General features: G+C 41.5%; 1 protein-coding gene across 1 annotated transcript; it reads left to right on the forward strand.

Annotated features, from left to right (window-relative positions):
• Window positions 1–1,350: 1,350 nt before the first annotated feature.
• xpc (xeroderma pigmentosum, complementation group C) lies at window positions 1,351–11,304 on the forward strand (the record flags this gene model as incomplete). The annotated part of the gene is made up of 14 exons (XM_079226842.1): window positions 1,351–1,450; window positions 2,874–3,176; window positions 3,355–3,451; window positions 3,883–3,967; window positions 4,068–4,225; window positions 4,396–4,516; window positions 4,658–4,747; window positions 5,861–6,742; window positions 6,841–7,001; window positions 7,813–7,894; window positions 8,655–8,786; window positions 8,901–9,070; window positions 9,710–9,803; window positions 9,896–11,304. The coding sequence occupies 14 exons, from the start codon at window positions 1,351–1,353 to the stop codon at window positions 10,217–10,219; spliced, it is 2,799 nt and encodes a 932-aa protein (XP_079082968.1). The 3' UTR covers window positions 10,220–11,304.
• Window positions 11,305–16,981: the final 5,677 nt, after the last annotated feature.

The raw sequence follows: 16,981 nt of genomic DNA on the forward strand, positions 1-16,981 counted from the left end.
TTGTAATATGGAATAATTCCAATGAATTAATCAAACTGATCCTGATACTCTTAAGAAATGTCCAACAAAGAAGAACAATTTGGATGCTTAAAAATATCCTTTTAGACCAGTTTACCACATAAATGATGAGGAATTACAAATCATTTCGTGCAGGGGTTATTGTCTTCGCTCAAAGCTCCACAATATTGACTTTAAGGTTACAGCAAATTTCTAAATTCTCTTCTTGACGACCCTTCCATCATTCAGAGAAAATCACACAGTCCTATATGTTCATTTAGTTCATTTACCTTGGAATTAAGCTTTCATATTATTGACTATGAAGTTCAGACCATTTACACTAATTGCTAAAGGAAATATTCAGAAATGCCACTATAAAACAAATACTATATTAGGAACACAAACATTATGTTTAAATTATTATGAAAAAAATATAGGTCACATTTAGCCCTACAATAAATCACTAATTTCACGGCAGCATCAATGATGGCATGTCAAATGTATTAGCTAACATTAACACTGCAGTGGTGCTCATACAATACATTGTTTTTTTGATTTTAGTTTGGTTTTGATTACCTGTGACCTGTGACTGAATTGATCACTTCAGTTTGGCAGATAATCAACAACCCCTTAAAAAAAAACTTTTTTAACTCATTATGTGCCTCTGGTTGAATACTTCAACTCTAAAAATAAATAACTGAACTGATGCTCTTGTTGCCAGACGGTTGTGAAGCCACCTGGCACGAGTGTCTTTTATTTAAAAAATAACCATGGATGTAGCTGTATACGTGTCACCGCAAAACTGTCAGATTTAAAGATGACACTTTAATATCAGGAGGATGAACGCCTCATCTGTGACTTGCTGTCGTTAAGACTCGTATGTGGCGCAACAGCGCCCCTCGGTGGTCATGAGGTGGTATTATCCTACAACGCTTAAAAACTCACACAACTATACTGTATATTAAGATGCCCTTCAGCCAACACAGCAGATGGGACGTGTGTCGGTCTGAAAAGATGAGAGGAGATTTAGTGGAGGTTTCAGAGGAAGAAGGCGAGTTGGGCGACTTGGTGCAGGTGCAATATTAGCGGCGAAGAAGAAGAAGAAGAAGAAGAAGAAGAAGAAGAAGAAGAAGACAGAGCGGACGTGACGTCAGAGTTCTGCCTCCAAAACAAATGGAGAGCTGTTTCTTGACTTATGAAAGCTGCAGGTGGAAATGTTGAATAACTGCTGTTCCCCTGCCCTTACGTAACGACATGTGAAGAGCCAAGCGACTTCCGCCCGTCTAGCTTTTACCCGAAAGACGCTCAGACTCAAAGAAAGAACCACGTTTGAGTAACGGAGAGGAAAGGAGCATGGCCAAGCGGAGAGGCTGTGCAGAGACAGAGGCCCGTACAAAGAAGCTGAAGCGAGTGCTGCAGGCAAAGGGCGGAGGACCGAAGAAGAAAGATGCAGGTATGAAAAGCTCATGCTCATCCTCCCTGTTTGCGGCAAAGGATGTGGGAAGTTTAAGAACCACATTTTGCATGCTACTTTGTCTGCGTGAAAATAACTAGAGGGAGCAGTTTGTTCATCCCCACTATATAGTGTCTATGTGCGTCTGTGGAACCATGCATGCACCACATTCATGATATATGCACCCCGTTTCACGTGTTCATAAGGATATGAATCACAGCTGATTGCAGACTGGAGGTATCACTGCATGACGTTCTTGTTGAATGTAGTCAGTGACACGTCAATGACATGTAACAGCAGGTGTATAATAAACTGTGATTATTTACCATGATCATCATACAGTGGGATATAGGAAATTGTGCCGTGACGTAAAAGATGTGTAATGCCATACATAAATAAATATGATGAAATGTAAATTATGTTTATCTTTTGTAAGTGCTTTCAAAGTTATTTTTATGAGGGAAAAACCTATTCATAGCGTTGGTCTGTTTTGTTATTGTTGCCACCAAAAATACACTTTTCAAGCAGCCAGAGTGCAGGTGCGTGTACGGGTGATATGGATGGTTACTGGAGTGGATCTGTTAACCCAGATCCACATCTGTGCTCCACTTCATCAAAACACAAAGCTTGTTTTTTAAGCTAAGGCACCATTTCTGTCATTTTCATTATTACTCAAAATGTAGTAATTGTCAAGACGTCATATTAAACAATACACAACAAATCAGAAAAATCTAAAGTATAGAAGTAAATGAAAATAAACGAACATCCAGTGTGTGTGTTCATGTGTAACACATGCACCATACATAATGCAGATTGCGTGCTCTCAAATGTGCTCTTTGTTCTCTCATCATCATCATCATCATCATCACCACCATAGATATCTGGCTGTATTTACTATTTACAAATGAGGCTTTGGTTGAGATTGCTGGTAGCTTGTGTTTCTTGCCTTTTCATGTTTTATGACAAGCGATTCATAAACTGCAACCTTAATTCCCATGAGCCTTTTCTCTTCCTGATGTGAGGAGGACCTGACCACCACCTCCATTGTATTGTTTTATTTTTATTGATACGTGTTTATTCCTATTTAGCTTTTATTCTATAACAATTTAAACTAATAATTTAAACACATTTCCTTTTCAAAACCTTCTCACAATATAAAATGCAATGCAGAGGTTGACAGAGCCAAGCTGGTCTATGATGGTGATCGTTTTTGTATTGGTTGATCATACTTCAGTTTTGTATTGATGTAGTTGAGATTCATTGATGCTAAATGTGACAGCTTTACATCACACAGATTCCAACTATATTAGGAAAGATAGAAGTAGAAGACTGAAACCCAAACTGTACCACTTTAAACTACTCAGTCTTAATCATTACTCAAACCCCGCAGCGTAAAACTATTTCCTTCCGTCTGTCCTTCCAGGTGATGTCATCACAGAGGAAGATGAGGAGCTCAAGAGGAAGGTTAAACCCAAACCACGTGCCTCCACAAAACGAGCGTCGGGGAACACCTCTTCCACCACTTCTACAACTGCAACTGCTGTCAAAACCAGTAAATACTTCAAGTTGCCAGTGAAGGAGGAGTCTGACAGTGAAGATGACTTTGACATGGCGACCTCAGCAGCACCTGCGGTTACAGTGAGCGCCAAGGAAACCAAGAAAGCAGAAGAAAAAGAGGAGGAGGAGGACAGTGAGGAAGACGAGGATGATTGGGAGGAAGTGGAAGGTAAGTGAGAGATCGGAGGAAATCAGCTCGTTGTGTGTGAGAATACGTTTCCAACTCTTTCATTTTATATAAAAAAAAGTGAGAAGAAAATATTGTTTTCACATTCATACTGTAGCATGTTGGGAGGAAAGAAGGAAACGTAAGCGAGAAGATAATTGAGAGTGTCTGTGTTGACCAGAGCTTTCTGGGCCGCTGGGTCCAGTTGAACCACCAGAACCCGTCCTGCCCTCCCAGCCGGTTGAGATAGAGATCGAGACTCCAGAAGTCAGGAAAAAGTAAGCAGACATTTGTGTAGTAGTGTAAAAAAAGTTGAAGGGGTTGTTTTAAAAAAAATTAAAAGATTGTGATCTGTTGTATGCCACACTCTTCTGACCTTAAAGAGCCATGAAGCGCCTTCTGTTCTATGACCAGTTTTTGTATTGTCGAGAGCGCCTTAAGTCTCCGTGGACTAACTCCATGTGAGACTAATTGTCTTCATTTTCACCTTAACCCTGAATTGATCTATTTCAAACCCGCTGACACTCTGCATCTTTGTGGGATTTTTAGGAAGCCACTGCAAATTTGTCCAATTACAATCCCAAAGTGTATGCATTTCGACAGCCAATGGGGTGCAAGTTTTTATATATTTATTACAGATTTGTGTGCGAGTATACACTATGGACAAACATCTGTTTTACTCTAATGATCCTAATTTCCCATTGACCAGGCAGAAGAGGCAGGCCGAGCTTGAGACTTACATGAGGCGGATGGTGAACCGATTCAAGAAGGACGTGCTGATAGACACACACAAGGTGAAGACACCTATGCATTCTCCTTCCTGCTGTTTCCTTATTCTGTCCGATTTGAAGTCACCACTGTGTGGTCATTGAAAACCTCCGATTGGTCTCTCAGGTCCACCTGCTGTGCCTGATAGCCAGTGGGATGTTCCGCGGCCGTCTGTGCAGTGAACCGGACTTGCTGGCCATCACTCTGTCGCTGCTGCCCAGCCACTTCAGCATGGTCGCCAAGGAACGCATCGACCAAAACTACCTCTCCGGACTGCTCAAATGGTGTGTGCTCTTCGAATATGACGCCTGAAGCTAAGCTTTTTTTCATGTCTGACTGTAAAACAGTGCGACTCCAGAGTCATCAACGTCACCTTCATCAGTCACTATTGTTACCTTGGTGTATTAACCCCTGTATCTTCTCGTTCTCTTTCCCTTCCCTTTTTCCTTTTCAGGTTCAGATCAACGTTCACCCTCAACCCCTGTCTTCCCTGTGAGGAGCGTCAGAACCCCCGCGATCTGCTGGAGAGGCGGCTGGCCAGCCTGTCTGCCAGGAACCACCAGGAGATGACTAATGTTGGTGATTTGGAACAAGATTAGTCCAATTTTTAAAAAAAAAAAAAAAAAAAAAAAAAGTTCAGCCTTTTGAGTGAACATTCAAAGGTGGAATAAACTGGTTGAATAATTATGTCCATGTGTGTTTTGTGTGTCCTGCAGCTGTTTCTGTTGGTCCTGAGGTCTCTGCAGTTTTTCTGCCGATTGGTTATTTCTTTGCAGCCGATTCCTTTCAAACCCCCATCAGCCAAGGTACGTCAATACTGATGTCAATACTGATGTCAATACAGCAACCACACTTAGCCAATGGTTTCATTCAAATGTACGGAAGTTTTCAGTCTGATGACCGACAACTAAATACAGACTGGTGTTCAAATGAAAAGATTTTTAAATCTGCACACTTAAATACTGACACATTTAGCATTACTTCTCCATGAAACAGGATCTCGAGGGCTCAATTCAAACAGGTTAACCTTTAAAAAGGTTAAGTCGAGTGCATCAATGAAATTGCTAAAACATGTCTATTGAAATGTAAGTATTGGCAATCATTAGATAGAACAAGATGATTTACTAGTGTGTTTAGAATTTGATATGCAGTTGAGAATGTAAACAAAAAAATACTGTATCATTTGAATAACAGATATATCAGAAAAAAATATCAGATGCAATCATTCTTCTCCCTAGTTAACTTGCTGATAGTCCGTACCAGAGGTTCCCAACCGTTCCTGTCTGATGTACCACAACAGCAACGACTTACTGATGAACTTAAGTTCATTGGTAAATCATTTTTTGTCTTTATCATCGTTAACCATATATAATTGTTTGTGGTTACAGTAGTTATTTTTCATACTGCTGGAACTGTTTCGGTCGTAATGGTCAAGTTTGCATTCATACCACTACCACCTGGAGGAAGTTAACAGAAACTTGATGTTTCAATAATTTATTATCTAACTTACTTTCATGATTCTCTTACCTGTTTATCCATTACTTTTAGCTAACAGTTGCAAACTAGTTTTCATATAGTTTCACAATTGCAACCATATTGTTCAGATGGTACAGCTGACTCCAGCTGACTGGACACAATCTGTCCACGTGGCCCCTGGTACTCCTGGCCTGAGAGTCAATGGTCGATACTGCTCAGAAGTTATGTCTGTTTAACTTCTGCATAGTTTCATTTCTAGGAGTCACTTAGCAAAATATGTCAGTGTTAGGCATAAAACTGCCTCTATGTTATTCTACAAAATGTACACTTTTGCCTCTGCAGATGTCTGTTCATTACACACTGATGACACGACATAGGCTGGTAATTAGTTTTTAAAGCCTGCTCTCATACACATAATCTAAATATCTTTGTCCTTTCTGCAGGGCCAAGGGGCTAGAACATCTACCGGTGCCCCAGGAAAGAGCAACACAAGCCAGCAAAACTCCAAGACCGCCTCCCCCGAGCAGAAGGTCTCTCCTGGCGTCAAGAGACCAGCTGGAGGGGGGAAGATCCCAGGAGGACGAGGGGGAAAGAAAGCAAAGACGAAGGAAATAAAGGAGGAGTGTGACAAGGTAAAGGAGAAGCCTAAAACATCGGGAGGTCAGAGGCCAAAGAACTCAAAACGTCGCAGCATCGCCTCTAAAGTCAGCTACAAGGAAGAAAGTGACAGCGGAGGGGAAAAGGAGGAAGAGGAGGAGGCGGGGGGGCGTAGTGAAGAGGAGGAATTTCAGGCGACCAGTGAGGAAGACAGTGACGATTCTGAGGGAGGAGCTAAATCCACAAAGTGGAAGAAGGGGAAAGGAAAGAGCAAAGCCAACGCGACAAACACAACAGCTCCAAAAGGAAGGACTGATGGAGGGGAAATACCGATCAAAGACGAGGAGGGAAAAGAGTGTGAGGAAGAGGATGAAGAAGAAGAAGGAACCACGCGTAACCGAACAAAGCGAAGGAGTGGGAGAAAGAATAAGGGGCCTGGAGCGGACGATTGGTTGGAGGTGTTTCTGGTGAAAACTTCATCCTGGGTTTGCGTCGACGTGGAGCACGGTGTCGGGATGCCTCACCTCTGCTCCCAGAATGCAACGGCGCCGATTACGTACGTGGTGTCAGTGGACGGAGACGGCTTTGTGAAGGACTTGGGAAGGAAGTACGACCCCACCTGGTTGACCTCTTCCAGGAAGAGGCGGGTGGATGAGGAGTGGTGGGAAGAGACGATTGGGTCGTTCCTTGGACCCGAGGACGAGAGAGACAAAAAGGAGGAGAAGGAGGTGAGCCGTTCAGACAGAGCCAATGATTCATTTTATACACAAACAGCCTCCATCATACTTATTGATACTACCCATCTCTCTCTCTGTTTCCCCCCCAGCTCCAGAACAAACTGCTGAACAAACCCCTTCCCATCTCAATAACGGAGTATAAGAACCACCCGCTGTATGCCTTAAAGAGACACCTGCTGAAATATGAAGATATCTACCCATCAACAGCCACTGTACTGGGATACTGCCGGGGAGAGCCGGTGTACTCCAGGTCAGTGGCATTCAGTCAGCAGTGCAGTGCAGCCTTATTTGGGATGAATTTGACAGATGTATACGTTTCAGCCCTAATCAGTTGTCGAACGGGATGTTCTCAACATGTTTTTTCACACGTTTCCACTCAGTCGGTGGTTGATCTACCGCTTGAACTAGAATGAAAAAGACAAAGAAGAAATGAGGCAAAAAAAACGGAATAAAATATTGTCTGTTTTTCCTTGTGAATCACAGAGTGTATATGGACACACAGACCATTCATTCTCTGGCCGACTGTTTGCGAGAAGGTCATCGTGTGTTGAACTAAAACGTCACCACTTGCACTGTTGGGCATCATGGAAGTTGTCCCAGTTTACAGTGGTCCAGTAATGGTCATACACTTGAAAATAGGAAGGGCCTGAATGCAGCATGAGTTGTGTGGTCTGGGAGGTGAGGCCATCTGGTTGTGGTACGATTACAGTTTCAGTGTCCAGTCCGTCATTGGTAGGTGCATTGGAAGATCAGCTGAATTGGGAGCTGCTTGTCTGAATGAATTGTGGCTGTGAGCCCCCGTGTCCACCTGGTGGTGCTCTTTGATTAGTTAAACTGTCAGGTGATCATAGTGATCTGATGGCAGTAGATTACATCTGCTGTTGACTGTTGATGTTTGTCAGGCACCTTCATCCTAATTTACAGATAAAACCTAAATAAATGATGAGTGGATTGGGCTCAGGGCATGAGCAGAAACTTTAAATTCTACATTCAAATGTTCTGTCCAAAGAATAAACTATTTTACAATATTCTTCTCATATTTAAATTGTCTTTCTCTTTAGGGATTGTGTGCACACGCTCCACTCCAAAGACACTTGGTTGAAAGAGGCACGGACTGTCAGACTAGGAGAGGAACCATCTAAGGTGAGTGGGAATATTTTTCTCAAATCGCTTCTCTTTATTTGTTTCTCTTCTTTTTCTCTCTCTTCCATCCATCACTTTCAATCTTTCAGTTAGTTTCTCTGTTATTTCTGTTCCTCTACTACTTAATTCCACTCTTGCCAAATCAGTCCAGCAGTTTTTTTTATTTGCATGATTCATGACTGATGTTACCAAATAAGGTGAACAGTTTCATGAACAGAATCAGAATCAAATCAGAGTAATAACTGTTTATTGCCAAGTACAAGGAATTTGGCTCGTTGAATGGTGCATAACTATAAACACAGTGCAATACTAAAGGACATAATTTGTGTGTAACGAAGAAATTGTCCTACCTACCTACCTAAATCAACACTTTGCTGTTCAAACAACCACCGTTCCTCCATCATAGTTTTATTCCGAGCATTGAAGTGAATGAGGCCCGGTTGATTTGAGCTGTGACTTGTAGCCAAAACCAAAGAGCAAGGTTGCTGTGTAGCATGATATTCAGTTTCTAGAGGAAACATACTTGTTTTTCGGCTGTGTAGACAAAAGTCAATCTGTTTTTTTGACTGATTATACTGAGATGTACTGTAAAGGTGCCTCATGAATGCATGACTACTTTATGATCTTAAAAAAGCATGCAGAGCCAAAACACATTTAACTGTTCAAGTAGAATTTGTGAATTTGCTAATCTACGTTCCTGTCAGTGACAGTTTTGTATTATGATGTTATGCTGCATATTTATTGATCTCATCTCTTCCAGATGGTGAGGGGCTTCTCTAACCGTTCCCGCAAAGCCAGGATGGCGTCTGAGCAGAAGGAGGAGAATGACCTGGCTCTGTTTGGAGAATGGCAGACTGAAGAGTACCAGCCGCCGATAGCTGTGGATGGGAAGGTAACGATAACGGGGAGGAAATGCGCTCACTGGAGCAGCACAAAATATTTAAATATGAATTTAATTTCCTGAACAACCAATAAACGTCATTGTTTTCTGTGACTGTATCGTCAGGTTCCACGTAACGACTACGGCAACGTCTACCTGTTTAAGCCCTGCATGTTACCGGTGGGCTGTGTTCACCTCCAGCTGCCCAACCTGCACCGCGTGGCCAAGAAGCTGGACATGGACGCCGCCCCTGCGGTCATGGGCTTCGACTTCCACGCAGGATACTCGCATGCTGTGTAAGACAACACTGAGAGGAGATTATAGAAAAACAGAAAGTATGCAAGTGTGATCAGTACAGGAGTATGTCAGTCGTTTTAGCTGCATTGTATCTGATTTTTTTTTTATTATTGCGAGTGATTTTTACAGTCGCTTTTATCACATGTAGGGTAGTTTTCTAACATCTGTAAGAAAACAGAAAATCATTACATACGCCATTATTTCATGTTAAACATCCTAAGAAAATACTTTCATCGTGATCTTTGGCAAAATGTTTATTTTAAGTGTGTGAAAACAAATATTGGCTTGATTTATTTTTTTCTATTTCTTTTTATCCACTTATCTTGGATCGATTGCTGAATTGTTCTCAATTAGCAAGTTTATTGACATTAGTTTGTTTTGATTTAGACATATTGTAGAAACTGCTGCTGTTGCATGCTCAGGGAATTTCCACTTTTTCATTCTTTCTTTGCATGGTATGAACTGAATATTTAAAATAATCACTCAAACACTCCAAAGTCTGCACATTGTAAAATCTATCCGCACGATGTTAGTAGTTTTCCTCTGTGGAAAGAAAAGAAAGAATAAAAAAGCAAATGTTATGAAAACGTATTAAATGCTTTTGATATCCATTCAATTATTAATTGTGTGTGTTTCAGGACTGATGGCTACATTGTGTGTGAGGAACATGGGGATATTCTCAGAGCGGCCTGGTTGGAGGAACAAGAGATTCAGAAACAGAAGGAGAAAGAGGTGTGTGTCTGTGTGTGTGTGTCAGTGTGTGTGTCTGTGTCTGTGTCAGTGTGACCAGAACACGTCAACTTTTCCTCCCTTTCTCTTTCCAGAAAAAAGAAAAGAGGGTGATCTCCAACTGGACTCTGCTGGTGAAGGGGCTCCTCATCAGAGAAAGACTGAAACAGCGCTACGGAAAGAAGAACCATGCACTCGGGAGCCTCGAGGAGACTAGCGGGCTTTCGTCAGATGAGGAGGAGGTTGAGGCTGGAAGCCCTTCAGCCAAGACGGCGTCTGAGACTCTGGCCATGTCCTGGCCCCAGAACAGACAAGCAGAGGAGGACGGAGGGAGCATCAGCGAGCTGAAGAGGAAGACGACGACAAAGCGAGAAAAGAGAGGACAAGAGAAACATTTGTTCCCCTTTGAGAAAGTGTAATGTCAGGGAGCCAAAAACACACTTAGGTTTAGTTAAATCAAGGCTAATTACTCTCTGACTGACTGCTACTGATATTTACTTTGGAAGACCGTCACATTCCTTGCAAGCAGGATAAAGTGTGCCTCAGGTGTAACACATTTTTAAATTACATTTTTCCAAGGTTAGTGATCCTTGGAACCTTTGGCTGTAACATTATGAGAAGAGGAAAGAGAGGAGGATCTCATGTGCAGATTGATCCGTTTCTTCCAGTAGTCATAATACACGCATTAAAGCTGCATATTCCCATGAGCTCATGCACTCTGCTGTTAGCCTTTTACATGAGATCTTAGTAGAAATACAGTCCGTGCCAGGGAGAAAAAAAACACAGTGACACACATGACGTATCAAATCTGGCAAGTTGTCACGTATGCTCTTGGGAAGAAGAGTGTTATCAGGTTTCCTTGGAGAGAACAAACTCAACATGAATGTGAGAACTGGTGTTTTTACAATTTCAGATGCGTGTTCGACATGAGATAAAGATGCACTGCACTTTATTTTACCCAGTCGGCTGGGATACACTCGGTCGTCTTGCCAGTATTCAGTGCTCCAAAACTCGATCAGTACAGTGCTGGTTTGAGCCTGGTGGACATAGTTTCCCTTTCAGTTCGGCACACAAAACGGCATATACAGCTCATGCCAACTTAATTTAATGGCTTGTGTGGCAAGTAAAAACAAACAACCCTGTGTGCCAACAACACTACAAATGATACAGGCGAAACGCACTGGGAAATAAACATATTAACCCTAACACTTTGCATCTCCTGGTACATTTAAGTTGATGTAGCTATTTCAGGGTTGTTGGATCCACTCATCTGACAGATAGACCGGAGCACATGTGGATCATGTAACCTGTGGCTTGAGGTTTGAGCATGAACATCGCAGTTAAGAAGTTGGTAAATTATTTCTTAGCTCACACACTGCCTGACTCATCTTCTCACAAATCCTGTACTTCCTCTCTGTCTCTCTTTCCCTGTTAGGCTGCTCCATCCCTAGAGGTGCACGAGTTCCTGCTGTATTCTGAATCAGCCCTCACATTCAGCCTCTTACTCATCGCGTTCACACATTTGTCATGTTTCACACTTTGTGTCTCTGTACGTGTTTTTGTACACAGCAGTGATTGCTGTATTTAAAATGGTAAACTGTTTTTGTATGAAAAGTATTTTTCTAAGATATAATAATACCAGTTAAAAGCAAAAAACTAAACTAAATAAAAACGATTTTGTTGACTGTTTTCTTTTGTTGCATTTATTGGATATTTTTAAAGCAGTTTGAACTTAAAATGATGAAGTTTAGCATAAAAAAAACCTGAATGAATTATGTGATTATACAAATGACCGTAAGACTAAACATTGTTATCAGTTGTAATTGATTTCTGACTTGATTTCAATATTTTTCAAGAAATTTTGACCATTCCTTTCAGTGAACATTCACACATCCCATTATAATCCAAAGAACATATTTAAGTAATGTTGGTTATTTTACACCAGTAACTAAATGAACTGTTATGAATGTCATTTTGTGTTCTTAAACACCAAACGTCAGCTGAGATTCAGATGTATGTTCCTTCTCAACAATTCAAGACGAGTTATCAAAGTCATAAACCCAGGGGCCCAACCCTCTGTTTCACTCAGGCGCTGCTGAGAAGCCACGCAGAGGGTAATGGATTGTTTATAAAGCCACTGGTCTCATACCTTTAGAGCTGAACCACTTTGAGTGCAATGTTTCCATCCGGTTGCAGAGCAGCAGCAGAACCTGCAGAGCAACACTTTGCACTGCACATGTTTTGATAAAATAATGTCTAAACTTCAACACATTTTAAATATACTATAATAATTAAGTCGCTGTACATGCGAGGGTACAATGTAGCTGTGTATTATAAAGGAACAGGGCAATACACTTGAGTAAATGTACAAATACATCACCAATATGGGGACTGGTGTGATATCATTTGAATATCCATCATAGCAATGCAATTCATTTAATTTGATTAATGATGATGATGCATGACCTGTGCATGGACTACCAGCCAATGTGTCAAATGTTTTCTTTAATACTGAACGTAAAACCCCAAAAGCACACACTGCAAGAGGACTAAAATCTATTCAACAAATTCAATATGACTATTTGAGGAATTAAGGTGTATCATTTCATGACGTTTTGGGGGCAAACTTCACACAATGATGAAGAACAAAAAGTGTGGGAAAACAACATTGGGGAAGAAGAGGTGTTTTTCCCTCTGATTTGTGTCATGTAGATATGTGTACACTTACAGTACACTGGACAATAAGAATTCTCATAAAGTCGTAATCCTGCCATTAGCTAAATTAAGATGAATCCACGTCTTTGTAAGGTTATTCATATCAAATGAACCTCTGAAACTCCTGTAATAGAGCCCGTCGTTGTTTATTGGTAAGATGTTGCTTCATTCTTGTAATACTGCTGAAGTGCATGAACTGAAACGGCTGCATGTCGTAGGTCCTAGAAGAGAGAGGAGGTAGGCACGAGAAACGCGGAAGTGACGTAGTTGATAAGTACCTCTAATTGTCGATCTTCCGCCTACTAGCCAAGCGGACAGAGTCGCTCCGATTTCCCCCACACACAAAAAAACCTCTTGGTAGTCAACGCAGACAGAGCCGACGCTTCTCCGAGAGGTAAAAACCACCGCCTTTAACCTTCGGGATTAACAGCCATAGTTGTGTAAATGTGTCGATGTGGTCCCGAGCTCCAGAGGGCCTTGTTTACATCTCAATCCCCGGGCTAGAGTGAGTGAGAGACGGCGGCACAGCGGGAGACAACGATAAGGGGGGGGGGGGGGGGGGGAGATAACGGGGATAGCTCGTTTGTTGGACATTTTAGAGCCACACAAAATAACCTTTTCTCAAAAGCTTTTGCTGGTTTGCTCTGCGAGTTACCCGCTAGTTTGGTTGGTTTGGTTGGGCATGCCGTGTCTCCGCTGCTGAATATAACGTTTACTGCCGGTACGGTAGCCTGGAAGCTAATCCGGCTAACGGTAAATTGGCCAGCCTTTTTGTGTATTTGACTTAATCCCCCATCCTTTTTTTGTACGTCTGCACCGACATCGTACCAACATGCCGATGTCCAGACAACAAACCAAGTCGGGGTGTTTTTATTATTATTATATTTATTTTACGTTGCTTAATCTGTCCCCCGTCCTCGTACTCCCCATCCCCCAAGACGGGCTCTCAGACTCGGTGCGGCTAAGTCGCCGTGAGACATTAGCGAGATGTGTGTCACCCAGTTGGCTGCCTATTTATAGCCTGGACCGGGCGGAATGTCGCTGGCCTGGCACCGGGGCCGGTGTTACGGTTTAACAGGCGACCATGTTAACTGGCGACTTTCGGCCGAAAGCGTCTCCTGTTGTCGTCGTTACAGCAGATGTTGAGAATAGCAAGAGAACACGTAGCTGTCCTCGTGAATGCCGCATTGTTTAATTCTGCAGTTCAATGTCTAACCTTCTCGTCTAAAGTCTCTGGTCAAAACATACCGGACTAGACGTTGTCGAGTCTTTTCAGGGAAATAATGGAAGCGTCGCTTGTTGTTTATGTGTTGAAACAGGAAGTCAGCAAATTGCCTTTCCTTTGAAATAAAGTTGTTACAAATGACACATAATGACTGTGGAGTCTGTTTTGTGCAAATATCTGTCACGTAAATTAACTATATAGTACACGAAAAAAGAAGAGACAAAAGATATACGTTTAATTAACGGGATTCGGACTCATATCATTGGGTGGAAAAAGATCACAGGTCAGTGGTATTACCACTACACCAGGATAGATATAGTGGATTTTTTTTTTGTGGATTTACAATCAAATCATCTACAACACAGTCAGCAGTCACATTTACACGGCAGAGAGACACCAGATCAACTTGCGACCAACTGCGACTCCATGGATCATGTTGACGTGACCTACGGAGCGCTTTACAATATCCCTGCTTTCTCAAACTAATAGACAGCTGTTTAATATCAGACCATTCAAAACGTCTTTGTAGAACTACAAAACAGTTGAATTTAATAAGGGACAGCTAAACCATGTGAATATATGACAAAGTCAATGTGGTCAAACACATTATGATGTGTATCATAAATTATATATGGTCATAAGTGTATGAATACCCAAACATTACACCCATATGTGATCGTTTACCATCTGTTCAAAGATGGGCATTGGCCATATTAAGTTTGTCATATTCACATATTAAGTGGTGTAAATCACAGTCTTACAACTAACAAGAATGGAAAAAAAATTAACTCTTTGTATCAAATATTATTTGTTCACCTTGAGTGTGCACCATGTTTACATATTGTGTTGTGATAATGTATTTCCCTTATTAAATTCAAGTGAACTCAACTATTTCACATCTCTGTTCTTGGCTGGTTGAATTCTTAATTTTATGGCTCTGCTTTTCTTGTTCCCTCCTTTGCGTTATTGTCCACATTGTGTATTTTCACCTCATAACAACAACACAAAGATCTGCTTCATTAATTTGTAGTTCTACAAAGACGTTTTGAATGGTCTGATATTAAACAGCTGTCTATTAGTTTGAGAAAGCAGCGATATTGTAAAGCGCTCCGCAGGTCACGTCAACATGCTCCATGGAGTCGCAGTTGGTCGTAAGTTGATCTGGTAGCTCTCTGCCGTTTAAATGTGACTGCTGACTGTGTTGTAGATGATTTCATGGTAAATCCACAAGAAAATCCACAATGTCTATCATGGTGTAGTGGTAATGCCACTGACCTCTCATCTTTTTCCACCCAATGATATGAGTTTGAATCCCGTTAATTAAACTTATATCTTTTGTCTCTTCTTTTTTCGTGTACTATAGAGTTAATTTACGTGACATATATTTGCACAAAACAGACTCCAGTCATTATGTGTTATTTGTAACAACTTTATTTCAAAGGAAAGGCAATTTGCTGACTTCCTGTTTCAACACATAAACAACAAGCGACGTTTCCACTCGCGTGGATTATTTCCCTGAAAAGACTCAACAACGTCTAGTCCGGTATGTTTTGACCAGAGACTTTAGACGAGAAGGTTAGACATTGAACTGCAGAATTAAACAATGCGGCATTCACGAGGACAGCTACGTGTTCTCTTGCTATTCTCAACATCTGCTTTAACGACGACAACAGTAGACGCTTTCGGCTGAAAGTCGCCAGTTAACATGGTCGCCTGTTAATCCGTAACACCGGCTAACCTTGTTTTATATCCTGCTGGATATTTTTATGCGAAGCCACATTTGATTGACGGTGCCGGCAAACTGCTTTGATCCGGTGTGTCGGCCATACTGCATGCACATCACAGGTCGAAATGAGCCGACAGTGGTGTCCACGTTTGTATTATCTTCAGGGTATCCGGTAGCTGTTACTTTCCTTTCAAAGTCATTAGACTCATTGTGTGGCGCGAGGACACGTTTTGGCAAGAGAAAACCCAACTGACCATCCACATTGAAAAAGCACAATGGAAGGGGACCAGCATCCTGACGAGGACATACATTAACCCTCTGGAGTCGGGGGTCATTTTCTTGATTTTACATAATTTCTTAAATTCACTTTTTAAAGTCACTTGCATATGATAGATACCCATGTGTTTTACATCTAAAATTGCAGAACAATCTCGGCTCTCTATATAATGAGGCACCATTGTCATAAGGCAAAAGTGTAAAGAGAAATATTACTCTAAAGCTGAAAAATGTAATCTAGATTTTGGAAAATCTTCATATCTCTTGTGAAAACATAGCTTTACTCAGGAGGTCGAACTGTTTTGGTGCTTGAAATTAGTTTACCAAAGGTCTTAGGTTCACAAAAGCAGTGAAATATATGAATACAAAAATGGTAGAAACATGTAAATAAATGTCTAAAATCAAAATTATTATTATATGGTAAGGTGATGAGCTGTGGCTGGCGTTGTGGCCTGCAGTGATGATTTGGCAGAGACGGACTGGAGACTGCTAAAGCGATGCTGCATGTTGTCCTCTGGACCCTGGCAGCTGCAAATCCTCTCTGTAAAATACATTACTAATAGTTAGTATAAGTTCACTGAAAGAAAGTAACAGGATAGTGACAATATTTGATTACGCCCCGTTCAGTCTCATAACCACCCTGTACTGATTTAGCTACTGCACCGCTACTTCCGGTTAGCGTGCAGCTAACCTAACAACATGGTCATTTCAGTCTCACAAACACATAACAGAGATCCCACACTAATAAGCGTACTACGTTCACAGAACGAAAGTTAATGGGGATCGTGACAATATTTGAACACCCACCGTTCAGTTTTTTTATCCACCCTGTAGCCATATATAACTCCGTTAGCGATCATTAGCTCGCTCGCTCCGTGGTAGGAGCTAACGTCAGGTAAACAATACGGCAGTAACGATTAACAGAGATCCCACACTACTAAGCGTACTACGTTCGCTGAACGAAAGTTAACAGAGATCGTGACAATATTTGAACACCCACCGTTCAGTTTTTTATCCACCCTATAGCCATATATAACCACGTTAGCGATCGTTAGCTCGCTCGGTAGCTCCGTGTGCGCAGCAGCTACGTAAACACTACGGCAGTAACGATTAACAGAGATATAACACTACTAAGCATACTAAGTTCACTGAAAGAAAGTTAACGGGGATCGTGACAATATTTGAGCACCCACCGTTCAGACTTAGTCAGCCTGTAGACATATATAACCCCGTTAGCGA

The sequence above is a fragment of the Taurulus bubalis genome (genome assembly GCF_910589615.1).
Source record: "Taurulus bubalis genome assembly, chromosome: 11".
In the NCBI taxonomy this organism is placed as follows: Eukaryota; Metazoa; Chordata; class Actinopteri; order Perciformes; family Cottidae; genus Taurulus; species Taurulus bubalis.